Source organism: Cibotium barometz, chromosome 47, assembly GCF_041138505.1.
Source record: "Cibotium barometz isolate CiBa-2024 chromosome 47, ASM4113850v1, whole genome shotgun sequence".
Classification (NCBI taxonomy): domain Eukaryota; kingdom Viridiplantae; phylum Streptophyta; class Polypodiopsida; order Cyatheales; family Cibotiaceae; genus Cibotium; species Cibotium barometz.
In genome coordinates, this window is record NC_141092.1 from 21,979,494 (window position 1) to 21,995,757 (window position 16,264).

General features: G+C 45.2%; 1 protein-coding gene across 3 annotated transcripts in view; it reads left to right on the forward strand.

Moving 5' to 3' along the window:
* The window catches only part of LOC147611504 (uncharacterized), a 134,044-nt gene that overhangs the window by 78,941 nt on the left and 38,839 nt on the right, over positions 1-16,264 (forward strand). For all 3 annotated transcript variants that reach the window (XM_086784605.1, XM_086784606.1, XM_086784607.1), the window contains 5 exons: positions 12,692-12,810; positions 14,345-14,425; positions 14,526-14,596; positions 14,761-14,864; positions 14,950-15,014. In XM_086784605.1, the coding sequence (XP_086640731.1) occupies positions 12,692-12,810; positions 14,345-14,425; positions 14,526-14,596; positions 14,761-14,864; positions 14,950-15,014 (440 nt within the window). The remainder of the gene's footprint in view (positions 1-12,691; positions 12,811-14,344; positions 14,426-14,525; positions 14,597-14,760; positions 14,865-14,949; positions 15,015-16,264) is intronic.

Here is a 16,264-nt window from a genome sequence, read left to right on the forward strand (position 1 = left end):
TGCAGCCAGCAGGCGATGACAGAGGCAGGTTCTTGTTGTTTTGTTGCCGCCAGTTCTCTGAGGCTGGTGATGCCAGAGAGAGTCTTTTACAAGTTTTACGTGTGTGTTCCTTGTTGAGGTAGCCGCCTCTGAGTGCAGAGTGGCGTGCTTATGTGTATAGCTATCGTAGAGCCGGCAAAGCTCATAGTTGTGTGTGTTTTGTTGGGTTACTGCCTCCTGGTGTCTCAAGGCAACTCAAAGGCTGAGGTGATGATGTTCTGAGAAGAGGTGAGAGAAGGATTAGCCAAGATGAATGGGGGACAGCCTTGTGAGTATACATCTTGTGTGTTGATTTGAAGATGTCATGCATGTGAGCTGGTGTGAAGCAAAAGCTTCTATGTGTTGATTGAAGCTGTATGGAAGTGTTGACTGGGAATTCAAGGATGAATGATACTGGTGATGTATCTGGCTATGGTTGTGTGTTGATTTGAAGGAGAAGGCGTGATTGACGTGTTTGGTGGTGTAGTCCATGGGTGTACACTCTCACAGCGCACTTTGTGCTAGCCTTCGATTACCTCGTCATGCACACAGTGGAAGTGTATGTGTTTGCTGGGTGTTTACTTTGACTATGGTACCCCTGTTCTGTGCTAGTGATTTCCAAGGTTAGGGGAGTGGGAAGCTATAGAGGCCTGTTTCCCTGTTCTTTTTTCCACTCCACACACACATATAGTTTCAGGAGCCGCGAACCAATTGTGGCTATTTGATACACTTGTCTCACCGACCCTCCTGTATGGAGCTCCAATTTGGGGGCCCAGCATACATCACAAATCTCAGAGAGGGACGGATGAGGGATGGAGGCATATGGAGAGCACTAATTATGATGATTGCCCGCATGATTTGGAGCAAATCATCGGTACCACATGAGATTGTTCGGGCTGAGATGGGCGCTGCACCAGTAGTGACCGAGCCCCTATTCCAGGTAGTTACCTTTTTACAGCGGCCATGAGAGCTCCCTCAGCAGAGGTACTCCTGATTGGCATCGACCTCATCTATACAGTTGGCAGAGGATGGAGACACTCATTGCTGGTATGCTTAGATGAGATCATGGTTTGCGGATGGAGGCACTTCCACCCTTTCAGTACAGCCTGGATTGTCCATTTTTGGGTCTCACTTGCTCAGAGCAGAACTGCATGATTAGGATGGATATCATCAGAGTGGACACAGAGAGGACATGGACTAGTCCCCTTGAGCCCTTAGGCATGAAAATGGCTCATTATAAGAGCCATTTTCTGCACCTCTCACCAGATGATTTTATCACCCGCCCGACGTACATGGATGTACACCTATCACATGGGATACGTTGCGCCATTGGACAGTTTCGGACCTCATCACACCAGCTGCGGATTGAGACAGGGCGATATGTGCATCAGATCTCGGATGTCTGCATTTGTCAGCGATCCTACGAGGAGGTAGAGACAAAGGAGCACTATATTTGCTGATGTACAGTCTATTATGAGATCCGAGGGAGATATCACTGCCTCTTCCGAGAGGGTTTTGGGCCGTTACGCACGGTCATGGAGTTTGAGGATTAGAGATGCTTGGGATTGTTCCTACTTGAGCTCTGGAGACATAGAGAGACCCTCTTTGCAGAGACCAAGCCATGATGTACCTAGACAAAGGATTCTGATAGATTTCTTTAGCACCAACACCAACAGCCTAGCCCACACACCTCCTGATACCTCCTCCATCGGGCCATCAGGGCACTAGCCATGCTTCCAAGGAGTCACCACTGATAGAGCAGCCGTCTTATGTCGTGCTCATCAGCCACGCCCACCAGGATCCCGACCACGACATCCTCACCATCGCTAGATCAGAGCCATTCTTGCTTGGCATCGGAGGTGCCTCCCTCTCCATGGCGGAGATACTTGATCTGAGGAGAGGGCAACACTTCAACTGATCAGCATACATGGATCTACTTGATATACATTTTCTAGTATTTTCTACTCAGTATCATCGAGGAGTCTTACTTACAGTTCTTACAACTATAAGATAGTCAATTTATTGTACTTTTCAGTTTCATTTGGTGGTTCTCTTTGATGAGACACCAACTTCAGATGTACTCTCAGTTTCGGTCTATCATTTCATTTCATTTCTCTCTTTTTTTCCGTAATGGTTGGTTGATTAGATTACGAAAATGTAATACAAAGCAAAGGTCGCATGACCAGCTATACAAACATGTACATAGAGGCCGTTAGACCGTGCACACTAAAAGGCCACATGAGGCATGCCCCCCGTACGAAGAGCATGTAACTAGGGGTCAGCTTGCGCCATGGTGATAACATGTGCATCAATCAAAGAAGAAACTTGCCAAAGAAATAGACCACGAACACGCTAGACATGACCTTTCACCCCTGATTGTGAATCAAAGATGAAAGCATTTCGCATGAGCCAGTTATGCTAAAGACCCAAGCCGTTGAAAGAAATCAAAGAAGACCTCATAACCCTCTCTCTCAAGAATACCATTCCTTGAGTGAAGAGCTGAATACCATCAAGGAACAAATGAGGATCATTCGAGAGGAGGAGGAGCAACATAAAGAGAAGACATCTTCATGGGTGGAGGTGATCACGGAGACACAAAAGAAGATGGATGAGGCGGAGAAATGGATCAAGGTCGCCAAGAAAGGGAAAGGTAAAGAATCGCCACCCATTCCCACTCCCACCATCATCAACATGACCCTTGAAGAGGTGCAAAGACCCGGGCCTTACATGTACGAGTGTCCGGTCTAAAAGACCGTGATGATGCGGAAGGGGAAACCAAGGAGCTCTTCTCTATGATGGGCATTGAAGCCACGCACACAAAGGCATGGAGATTGGGAAAGAAGAGAGAAGGTAGTGGCGAATCTTCTAAGGAGAGCACTTATCATTCGTTTCCCCTCCATGGAAGTGAAGAAGGGCTTCTTGAAGAGACGCCCTACACTCAAGAAGACGGGAATATTTCTTGGAGATGACCTCACACTCTCGCACCTTGCCCACATGAAAGAAGTTATGCCCGAGATAAGGGCAGTCCGAGAGAAAGGGAAAGTGGCCTTCTATAGAGATGGTAGAGTGCTACTTGGAATTGTAATGGATCTCTACGCCTTGATGTAGGGGCTTTCGAGGATAGTTTCACTAGGAGGGACATCATCTTCTACTCTGAGACGCATCAGGCTCCTGGACAGTCCATGCCACATGTTAGTGGATACCGATGGGAGACAGCTTGTAGAGAGGAGACTCGCTCAAAGCATAGAGGACGGGGCTCAGGAGGAGTGGCAATATTGTTTAGAGAGGAGCTGCAGCCGCTGATACATATAGTCCGCAGAGATGAGCAGGCTAGGTACATGTGGGTTAGACTGAGGGCAGACGGGCAGATATCTCTACATTGCTATATGCTATTTTGCTCCTAGTACATCAGTGTATGCATCACCTAGAGGGCAGTCTCTTTTTTCTATTTTGGATGATGACATTTGGGAGTTCTTCAGGGATGGTGACATCATTCTCCTGGGGGTCTTCAATGCCAGGACCGCCCATAACCAGACAGTATTTTATGATACCTCAGAGGAGATGTTGAGGGAGTTTGATGCTAGGGATATGTGCCTATCTAGACTCTCACAGGATGAGGAACACACTGAGTATGGGCGGTATTTGATAGACATGGGGAGTGCACATGGATTGGCCATCCTGAATGGCCTACAGAGATTCCCAGCAGCGGGCGGTTTCACTTGCTTTCCACATCGGCATGGTGCTAGTACAGTGGACTATGTTATGGCTCAGCCCAGTCTCATTCCCTCTTTTCAGGATTTTATGGTAGGCACTAGGCCGGTTGGAGTAGCAGTGGATCATGCCGTCTTGTCCTTCACTCTCACATTTCAGTTCAGCATAGCTCCATTGGGACAGGTCTCCACACACACTCGTTATACCTTTACGAGGGAGACAGACACCGTGTACATGGATGAGATATACAGATGCTTATGTGCCGAGGAGCCGGGACGGCCATTAGATGAGCTCACTCAGATATTGATAGAGACGATTCATGCTGCAGCATCAGAGGCATATCCCCATAGTCAGCCTACACGGAGACGATCTGGGAACATGCCCCAGAACAGCTGGTATGATGAGGAGTGAGGAGAGATGAGGATTAGATTACAGAGAGGGTGCTCATGGGTGTTACCACTCATAGACAGTCATGGATTACCTTCCGGCACCTAGTGCGACGAAAGAAGAGGGCTTATCTTGCTCAGTTAGAGAGGGATTTGTATCAGTTATTTATGAGTCAAGACTCAGGCGAGGCATGGAGACTATTCCATGAGCATTCACCATCACCAGCCATTACCTCCACAGAGATTTGGGGTGAGTATGCAGCATCCCTGTACACAGCACTAGGACAGCCACCCCTGCTAGACCCATCGGAGCCATGCCCAGAGACATGTGCTTTCTTTACTGCTGAGATGGTAAGGAAAGCTATTGACAGGATGAGGACTGGGAGAGCATATGATCATGATGGTTTGGTAGCAGAGCACTTTATTCATGCCAGAGATATGCTTGCAGAGCTTATTGCTATGATGTTTAACCGAGCCATGTGTGAGGGTTTTCCTGAGACTTGGAATATGTCCACGATTGTGCCTATCTTCAAGTCAGGGAATCCCATGCTTCCTGGGAATTATCGTACCATCATGATTGGTCACACATTGGCTAGATTATATGCATCTATTCTTGAGGAGGAGTTGAGTAGATGGGCAGAGAGAGAGGGCATAGGTGCATCAGGGCAGGCAGGGTTCAGGAGAGGTTTCTCCACTCTTGACCATATCTTGACAGTGAGAGCTATTATTGAGGAGGGCAGATCATATGAAAGGAGGATTTATTGTTGCTTTGTGGATTTCCGCAAAGCTTTGGACAGAGTATCGAGAGCCAGTCTGATGCGCAGACGACAGGAGATGGGAGTGCCCACAGAGCTGATTTGGGGAATCATGACTTTATACAGGACAGTTGTAGGGCAGGTACGTACTACTCAGGGTATATTTGCGATGGTTCACTCCACTATTGGGGTGAAACAGGGCTGCCCCCTTTCTCCCACCTTATTTGGGATGTATGTGGATGAGGTTTCAGACTATGTAGAGCGGGAGGGTGACAGAGGAGCACAGCTAGCAGGGACATGGATTCCGCTGTTATTGTATGCTGATGATACTGTGTTGATCTCAGATTCTCCAGAGGGGATGCAGCGTCATTTGGATGCATTGCACACGTTTGCACACAGGACAGTGGATTGTCTGTTAACCTTGGTAAAACCAAGGTGATGGTGTTTAACACCACAGCACAGTGGGTTAGGAGGTCAGCACCCACCTTTACATATGGTTAGGAGACAGTGGAGTATACAGATGCATATACTTACCTTGGTGTGGTTTTTAGTGGCCCACTATTTTCCTTGAGGAGAGCAGCGAAGACCAAATTGACCAGAGCTTATGCAGCATTGGGGAGACTAGAGAGGATGTGTTCACAGGTTCAGTTTCAGGAAACCTCGAACAAAGCTTTGGTTCTTTGACACTTTGGTCACTTCAGCCATGATGTATGGAGTGGAGATATGGGGACCCTCAGTGGATCACCACAGCCGAGCTGGTAGCACTGATAGATGGAGATGTATGGAGAGGCCTTTGGTTTCTATGATTTCCCGGATGATTAGGGCCAAGCCCTCCGTACCACATGATATTACCCGTGCAGAGATGGCTGCCCCCCCATTGGTAGTAGAGGCAGTCAATCAATCAGTCTCCTTTATACATAGCACTTGGGCTCTCCCTAGAGACAGATATGCTCACTTAGCCCTGTAGTCTTTGGCATCACAGGGAGACGGATCATGTTGGTATGCACAGATGACAACTTGGTTCCAACTGCATGGCTTTAGTATGGACAGGCTACCTCCATTTCAGTACTCCCTGGATGCACCCTCCCAAGGTAGGATCAAAACGTACGTACGGATCCAATCCGTACCGTACGGGGATCCGTACGTTTTTTTTGTTTGCCGTTTTGTCCTTCTGTGCGGCGTGCCTGCGTCTTGCGTCTGGACTTTGGAGGCCGTACGACCTCAACCTTCCGGTAAGGGCCAGCCGCCATGCTCTCTCTCCTCTACAGTCGCACTCTCTCTCTTCACTACTGTCACCGCCGCCTTCTCCCTGGGCCGCCTCCTGCTCACCGTCGCGTCAGTTCGCCTCTGCCCTCACCGCCCCTGTTCGCTTTGCACCTCTGTGCGTAGCCGCCCTCTCTATTCGCCACTGGCGCCCAGTACGGCTAGCAGCTAATGGTGCGCCCCCTTGTCCCCACCCACGCACCCTTGCTCAGGCCCCCAAGGCAGCAACATAACTCTCTCTCTCTCTCTCAGAGCCTTAGCCCACCATCTGTGGACCGTGCACTGAGCTCTCAGCCTCTCTCTCCTTCAAGTCTCTCTCTCTCTCTCTCTCTCTCTCTCTCTCTCTCTCTCTCTCTCAGCTGAGCTGCCAACTAAATATTATGCATTGGTACGTATTTCTATGTATTTTTACCAATGGTACGTATTTTTACGTACCTTAAAATTTTTTTTCCATACCAAACAACGTACAGTACGTACGGATCCGTACAGTACATAACGTTTGGTACCACCTTGCACCCTCCCTCCCTCTCACACGAGCAAAGATTACCAGACTTATCAGGCAGGACTTGACTCAACTGGACACTAGGAGAACATGAATACAGCCAACACACGAGCTTGGTACGAAGATGGCTTTCTATAGAGATCATCTTCTCCAGCTCACGGAGGATGGGTTTGTGATTAGACCCAGCTACGTGGATACTCATCTTTCTCATGGGGTACGGTGTGCTATTGGTCAGATGCGCACATCCTCACACCAGCTAGAGATTGAGACTGGCAGATTCAGAGGAGTACCAACTGAGGCCAGGATTTGTCAGTTGTGCTAGATGGAGCCAGAGAGAGAGTTACATTACATATGTCACTGTCCAATATATTATGAGATACGAGGCCGTTTTCACTGCCTTTTCAGAGAGTTTCGGACCACTTTCTAGAGTCATGAGATACCACGATCAGAGATGCCTCGGATTATACTTGCTGGAGCTGCGTAGACATAGAGAGGGTCTCTTGAGAGGGAGGGGATCAGAGAGGGAGAGACACCTACAGAGGCAGATTACAGACTTCTTTCGACCAGAGATTGAGCAGTTAGGCTAGCAGGCATTGCAGCTAGCCCCAGAGTATAGCCGCACCAGAGGTACACTGATTGATCGGGCTATAGAGCTGGGACGGTCCAGGCGCCCCAAGATGAGAGGCCCATCTCGACACCAGCGAAGACTATAACAGAGGATCAGGACCATACTAGCACGGCATGGGAGATGTCCAGTTAGAGTACTCACCATGGAGGACATTGAGGATATCCGCCATCGACCGATGAGAGACATCTTTGGATAGTGATGTCATAGTTGTTTCTCGTACCGGTACGAATGGGTTCGTACTGTACGGTTCGTACGGTACGATATTGTACGATATCGTATGGTACGAGTTTTTTTGTTTTTTTCAAAAAAAATTCTTCCTTGAATTTTTTTTTCCAAATGCTTAAAAAAGATATAGAAACCCTGCTTTATGAAGATCCCAAATGCTTGCAATACTTCGCAACTTTCGTGTCTACTCAGTATTCCATATGGGGTTGTTGAGAGACCTAAAAAATCTAGCGAGGTAGACTGGTAGTGTACACTTGATTGGTAGGATGAGAGAATCTTGCTACATCACTTGGGGATCCCTGGTATAGGTAGGCTAGACAATTAGATTCTCAAGTTATGTACGAGGGAGAAGATTTGGACATGGCCATTTTGATCTAGAGAGGAGTCCCTAAATTTATCACCCTAGATGCACTCCTCGTATTTGTGCAAGGACGGCCCCTTAGTCATAAACGCTACACTGGGAGACCTTTGGTATTGCATTACCCATCCAGGTTCTTTTTTGGAGACAATCGGGAGATCCAACCGGGAGAGACACATATCCATGTTCTGGTTCCTCAAGCACTGTAGACTCCTCCCCTCCCAACCTTCCCTCACATTCAAGCTTGAAGCTCCATAGGTTGTAAGTGTAAAAAATAAAAACCGTATTTTATCGTACGGTATCCGAAAATTTCATATCGTACCAAAAATTCCCGTACGGTATCGTATTTTCGTACCGTGACAACCATGAGTGATGTATATGATGCTTACCTTTGTTGCTGGAGTTTTCCTTCCCAGATGTTATCCATTAGGAGCTCCTAGTACCTTACTTTTCCTCATAGTTGTTGTTTCAGTTTCAGTTAGTTGTTTAGTTGTTTTAGCTTTTCTTACACAGACATTGTATCAGACAGAGATCAGAGCTCAGTTTCACAGAGAGGGTGAGGAGCGACTGGCTCGCTTCAGAGCACACCCAGGCATGTTCTTCAGGGAGCTGTGGACACCCCCTTCACTGATGTATACCATTTTATACCCCCAGTATGGTACAGGATGGAGCTAGCTAGGTTGCATATCATGATTGTATACTCCATGCATATAGCTTTGCATTCTCCTAGTAATAGAGCTCCATCCCCTACACACCCAAATTCAGCTTTTTTATTCAGTACTTTTTCATTTTGTTGGGATGACAGAGGATACCCCATACATGTACTCCGATTTGTCTCATAGGCCGAGTTCGGTCTTTTGGAAGACGTTAATAAAATCTTTCTTTCTTTCTTTCTTTCTCTCTCACCAGCCGCTCCGGACCCCCCTTACCCGAGAGGAGTTACCTCAGACCGGGCCTCCGCACTCCAGCGTGCCTGACGCCCCCGGCCCCTCGGCTGTTGGCCACGATCCCCTCATCAGCTCTAGATCCAGGGCATGCTCCACCGCCATCGAGCTACCTTTCCACGTGACATAGCTGAGGGAGACCTTTTGGCCATTCTTATTAACCCCATGCTTGATATTTTGGAGAGTGGTATACCATCTACTGGGGGCTGATGCTGCTCTTATGTTCCTATGTTCCTAGTATCCATGATGAGTTTCCATGGACAGTTTTGTATCACCCCAGTGAGATAGCTATGTTTATGTTTATGTTTTGTTTCTGTTTTATTTTCCATTCCATGATGAGATATGCCGTGGACATTATTGTATCACTTTGGTCTCATATGCCCTTGGGTCTTTAGTAGACGCTTAATCTCTCTCTCTCTCTCTCTCTCTCTCTCTCTCTCTCTCTCTCTCTCCTGCACTCATTAGCCCCATGCTTGACATTTTGAAGAGTGGTATACCATCTATTGGGGGCTGATGCTCCTCTCATGTTTCATGTTCCTGGTATTCCATGATGAAATTTCCATGGACAGTTTTGTATCACTCCAATGAGATAGATTGTTTTGTTTTGTTCTATTTATTTTCCGTTCCGTGATATGCCATGAACATTATTGTATCACCTTGGTGTCATAGGCCCATTGGGTCTTTGTAGACACTTAATCTCTCTCTCTCTTTTTTTTTTCTTCGTGAAATGGTGTTTTATATTATATGTAAAAATGTACATCAGCCACATGGCTCACACAGAACCTATGGCCCCAAAAAAACCCTCACAAAAGATCCTCTAAAGGATCATGACCATGCAAACCTGTACACTAATAAGAAAGCCTCCTAGCCAAATAAGCATCCCAGATAAAAGCATCAAAGATGAGCCAGCCGAGCCACCGTAGACCATAACGAAATAACATCTGCATCTAGTAGCTGAGAGAAGAGAAGAAAACTGCCAAAGCAGCAAACCGCGGATACGTAGAATGTGCCCATGTATTCCAGACAAGGAATCAAAGATAAACCCATTCCGTGTAGTCCAAATATGCCAAAGTCCTGTCCATCTAAGGAAATGGAATATCACAAGGTGACTGTCCGAAGTAATGACTTGAGGACAAATCCCAAATATCCACCGATGAGCCGAAACAATAGACCTCTCTACTGCCTCCCAAACGCGAGAGACAAAAGACCAAATCTGACGGGCCACTGGACAACTCATGAACAGATGCATAACTGTTTCAGTGCATGTTGTGCAGAAGAAGCAAGAGGCCAATGTAATTTTACGACGGCTGAGCTGATCCCGTGTAGGTAACCCTCCCACCAACATCCTCCAATTGAAAACCTTACCTTGGTAAGGGAGTTTAGACTGCCAACCACGCATAAGAGTTCTTTGCCACCATGATTTAGACTTGTGCAATCCCCACACCTTATTGGCCTTGGCTGAAACCCAATCTTTAGAAGCGTGAAGCTGAATGGATTAATTGGTACCTTACTCACCACAAGAAATGAGCACATTGTCATAAATAGCACAAGGGCTTATACCAGCTCTTCCAGAGTGGGGATTCTGGTGAGTAGAGTGTTGAGAAAGATAAGGCAGTTTGCTTATAAAAGCATTGTACCTTGTGAACATCATATTAATCAATTCAAGGCACTACATTGTGCTGTGCAATCATCAGGTTTCAAATTTTGTTACATCACACACTCCTCTCTTTTGCACATACACCATGAATGATGGAGGTCCATCATCCTCCTGCTGCTTCAAGAAGATGGCCAAGGAATAAGAAAAGGTGCATGCAAACTTAGTGACAAAAGAAGAAAAGGTGCATGCAAACTTAGTGACAGAAGAAGAAGAAGAAGATGAAGAGGAAGCAGAGGCATCCACAACTGTGGAATATGTGGCTACCATGATGGACGATCTTTCTTTTAAAGAGGAAGATTATGATTGGGTTTTTTAGTTTCTGTGTTTTGTATGAGTCAAAGTGTTCTCTGCCCGGGATGTCCCCCTAAAATATGATAAATAATCTTGTGTGTGATTTTTTGTAAGCCTTATTTTAATAAAAGGCTCCGTGTTCTCTCATCCCTACTTAGAAACAGGGGGGTTTTTGCTTGATGTGCTGATGTGTAGATAAAAATGTGCTTACGGGCGGTGAAAAACGAAAAAACGATAACTACGGGAGGGCTAAGGCTAGTTTGGGGGGGGGGGGGGGGGAGGGGAAGGGTAATATGGCTGTGGATATAGGAGAGGTTGGCCCAACACTTGTGCACGATGACTATACAAATGAGAAGGTGCTTCCTCGGCGGCAGCATCACCTATGGGTAGATAAAAATGTGCTTACGGGCGGTGAAAAACAAAAAAAACGATAACTACGGGAGGGCTAAGGCTAGTTTTGGGGGGGGGGGGGAAAGGGTAATATGGCTGTAGATATAGGAGAGGTTGGCCCAACACTTGTGCACAATGACTATACAAATGAGATGGACTGTACAACACTTTGTAATGTGCCTACGGGCGGTGAAAAAACGATAACTACGGGAGGGCTAAGGCTAGTTTTGGGAGAAAAAAAAAAAGGGCAACATGGCTGTAGGTTGGCCCAACGCTTGTGCACGATGACTATACAAATGAGATGGACTGTACAGCACTTTGTAATGGACCGTACAGCAGGAGATGGGCAGCTTTACAGGCGACCAGTATAGAAGATAGCCATACAATACCTGGCAGTAGGGGAACTGGCCATACAGAAGCTCAAAATGGTTGTACAGCAGCCAGGGATGGCCGTATAGCAATATACAGATGGTGTCCGTACAGCCATGTGGGAAAGAGAGAGAGAGAGAGAGAGGAAAGCCCCTCCCTTGGGCTGGTTAACCCTCACCATGGGGTCACCCACCACCTTGGATGGGTGGGTGCCAAGTGATTGGGCTGACCCACATACTTGGTGGGCTGCTAACCCACTTGGAGGGTGGACTATTTCAATCCTGTCCACACTCATTAATGAAGACCTGCGCCCAGTTTATTGAGTGTAGGCCCTGTTTTTTAATGCTTGACTTTACCCTTACCACTTACAAAACCCATGTGCAACCACTTTCTAGTCCCAAATAGGGGGCGTGCTTGGGATCCCTAGGCGCCCCAAGATATTGACAGCAGACAAAAAATCCAAGCAATGTCCACTCTGGAAAACAGACGCACAAATCATTTTCCATTCATCAAGTGGGCAAGCTATGTATGCATAAACAATTGTCAAGGATAATCTGCCGTCTTCCAAAGCTTGTACCACATAAATCTCCAAGCAAGGCGCCAAGCTGGTAATGCCTAGGAGGCTAGATGGTGTAGAGTTGTGTTAAAAATATTTGTCTCCTTACAAAATAGGCTACATGTTTTAGCACGGAAGCATTATTGACTGGTGGCATGAAACAGTCATCCCAAACCAATCTCCACCCACCACATTGTAATTGCACATGGCGAACACGTTTCACACAGGCTTTTTACAGAGTCACATTTTAGCCCATCCTCTCAAGAGTTAATTTTTTACTATCTATTGCACCGTAGCTTCTATTAGCATAGAGTTTCTTGTCACGGCAGTTTAAGATCAGCCATCAAAGCTCACATCGGTGTTGAACTTAGCCATCTATTGTACCACATTAGTACTAAAGTATTGTTCTCCATCTTTGTTTTTGTGCAATTTGAGTTAAAGTTTTGTGCTGTGAAAGATCGTTCTTCTTGTGAGTGTGGTTTGCATACACTAAACACTATTTTCTCTAACATGTTCTGTCAAAACAGGGCCTGAGCCCTTGAAAACAAAAGTGTGCATGTACTCAAAGATTGACTTGGTTAGAAATTACTCTGTTGATATCTTCTAATAGCAGATGTTTTGGTGATGTTATATTTCAGGCTCTAAGACTAGAGATAAATTTTGTCTCATATGGACCTCGTGGACGATTTGTTGAATTACAACATGTGATTTTACCCTTGCAATACCCTAAGTTGCCTCAAACTACTTCATGGCAACGGTGAGTATAAACAATAGATTTAAATCATGAAAAGCAGAAGGCTTATGAAGAAATGACCAAAGAGATGATATGTAGGGAAGTAGTGGAACTTGCTCACAGAAATATGAATTATTTGAGATGTAAACTGGCGTTTTTTGCACGTATGGAATAAAACATTTTTTGCATGTAAAATCAGAAAGAAGTAGAAAACCTGCATGGTCAGTGGATGGATGGTAACCTGGCTAATGAAGTGGGTGTGTAGGTTATCCAACATGGCTGATATACATTGCAAAAGATGTGGTTTTGGCCCTGGTGGTTGCTTAAATTGTTCAAATGAATGTAAGTTGGTATAGTGAATGAAGTACGAAATAGGCAACAATACTGTTTTGAGGTTAGCAAAAACTTTGATATTGAAATCAGATTTGTGGACCTCTTGTGTAATGGTGTGAAAACGCCCCAAGCTTGTAGTACAGTGTGGTCCTCTTGCATATGTTACCATAATTTGCAAAACATAAGTGTGTCTTGCTAACTGTTGCCAACTTGAAAAAGGATAATTGGGGATCGCTAAAAAACCTTAGAGGAGAAATGAAGATGCATAAACCAACCAACTACTTGGAAATGGTTGTTCAAATGTTCCACAATGTGCATTCATCTGAACTATTGACACTGTCTTGCAATGTTAGAAATGGGGTTTCCATTTGTCAACATCGTGAAAAGGCCAACATGGCATTTTCACTATGTGCAGAGTTGACGTGTATTGAACCCATAGCATCCTTCTTATCTGCCTGCTGTTTATTCATCATAAGGGGGGAAGACTATAATGTACTCTCTACGGATTTTTTACACGTGACAGTGCAGACTTTTTGACAAGGATGTGTGTGTGTGTGTGTGTGTGTGTGTGTGTGTGTGTTCTCTTTTTTTTCTTTTTTTTTTGGGGGGGGGGGGTGGGGTTGGGGCTGGCTGGAACTTGCTAAAGAGCATGCAAATGACTTTTGCACATCTGTGAGTTGCCTCTAGTTGGGATCTTTAATGGTAAAGAATAGCGTAATTGATCAATGACCAAGGATTGAAGGATGAGCAGATGACATCTTTGTACAGTTTAGTAGGTAATCCTCAGCAATTAGTTCAGTAAAAATAGCATTCTCTGCTATGTTATGCCAATTTATAATTCGACTAATGTCATCGTCTTGCTGCTTCAATTTTGAGAAATCAACACCAATGATCACATGGGCTACCCCTGATTCTGAAAGCCTTGATAAGGGTTTTCAATTTATGTACTTCTAGGGCATGCTGAATTGTATTGTCCCTTTTCTATGAATGGTTAGATCTTTAAAATTCCTGATTTGTTTTTTGAATTTTTGTCATGGTAATGGAGTCCTTTTTTTATTGTTATATGCTATTTATAGTTTTTATCTTCCTGGTGTTGTCTTGTCTTAGAATGTTCTCATTTGTTGAAACTTGGCTATTATCACAACAAAACAATTTCTTCTTTTCCACATGCTGAGTGTAAGTAATTGACATGATAATTACCCAGTTTTCACCATCCAAATTGTAGGACTGTAAATGATGGAGCTGTTCTTCCTGTAAGAACCCACCTTCTTTGTCATATGGATGACCCGCTGGAGGTACTTCACATGTATGCTTCTCGAGCTCTTTGTCTTTTCCCCCATACTTTGCTTAGGTGATAGTGCATCAAATTGATGTTTATTTATGCATTTTGAAAATGTTTTATGCAGTTATGCTGTGTGCCATGCAAGGACTGGTGATACAATTGTAATTAGTGAGACACCACTTGCCATTATGCAAGGTAAATTGAAGGTATTTCTTTTGGTTGACAAACAAGGACTGTTCAACATTTGTTTATTTCTAGTATTGTATTTGGAATGTAGCTTGTTTCCTCACATTATTGGCGTTATGAGTACTGCTGTGCTGTCACGTCCTATTCAACAAGAGTGATGTAATTTTAAGCAGGGCGCTTTCGGCACCCACATAACATGGAACCATCATTACTCGCAAAGCTGGTTTGCCGTTTTTTCCATCCAACCTCATCCCTTGCGACTGCTTGTGGCATGCAGGTGCTTTTTCTAGCAATATAACAAGAGGACTCACGACTCAATGTTTTTATGGTGAAAACTCAAGCTTGTGATGAATATTTTGCAGGCACTCCTTGATATCATTGGAAAATTAAGAGTTGTGCTCTCGATCATTTTTGCGGTACTTGCACGGTGAGTACGTGCATATCTCTGGGCCTTCATGGATTCTAAAACACAATGCTAAATGGTCTTGTGTGTCTTGAAGTACCTAATAGAAGTCTCCCTATCTGGGGGAAAAAAGAAAATGTGCTTATGTTGGTCAAAGATGTGATATTATAAAACCTGGCCTGAGAGGTGTGACTCGTCACCTCAAATTTCCAGAGCAATCCATAATCAAGGCGATGAGCACTCTTGGATTCATCTCGCTCTCCAAATGCAAACCATAATAGCTAAGTTGGGTTCACCAGTTGGATTCAACCGTCACATGAAACCAACTATCACAAACAAACTGGTTCAAGCTACTTTTCACCCAACCAAATTGGGTGTGCAGCTTTATACAGAAGCTTCCTCATGTCACTAGTTACTGGAATCTCAAGAATGCATGGAGGCTCCCTAGAACAATACAACAAGCCCTGGAATAAGAGAGATTCTATCATCCAGCTCTCACAACTATCCTATAAGGACGGAACCAATTGAATCTCTTTAATACCCACTTGGGACCATGTAAGACCCTTCTCATCCACAAAGGATTTTGAGAGATTGGTCCAAACTCTCACAAGCGCAAGAAACTTGACTAACCAAAAGTTTAACCTTTAGTCTAAGTAAGGCTGGGGCAAGTAATCAACTCAATACTGCAACTATTGTGTATCCATTCCATCGTCCTCATATATCCTTGAACATGGATACACAGCCTCCTAAACAAGAGGCTTACTTCCACTCATTAGGAAGTATAAATCTCACCTATCCTCTATCCATGGTCTGCAACCCATAGGACAAGTGGAATTCCCTAATTCCCTATGATCTCTAGAATCGAGGGATCAAAAGCCTCCATGGAATTCATCCACCTATAGAGCCAGATGCCTCTGTCAAGCCTGAGATCATATTGCCATGAGTTAGCTAAGCCCTGTAGTAGCGTGCCCTAGCATCCTATACCACCAAACGGTCAGTCTGCGTGCAACTACTCTGGCCTTGAGGTCCCGATGCCTTGGTAGATACCCATTGAAATCGTAAGTCAGCCCAATTCACTTACCTTTTATTATTAAGCTTTTTTATCCTTAGTTATATGAAAAACTAGCCAACAGGCTGAAGTACTTGCTCAGAGCCTCCAAAAGAGGAAAAAAACTGGTGAGGGTAGTCCCCTCCATGGTTGGCCACTCTCAAAGGGAACTACCTCATACAAGAGGGAGAGAGGGGGGCGGGGTGTGGGGTTGGGGAGCCAAACT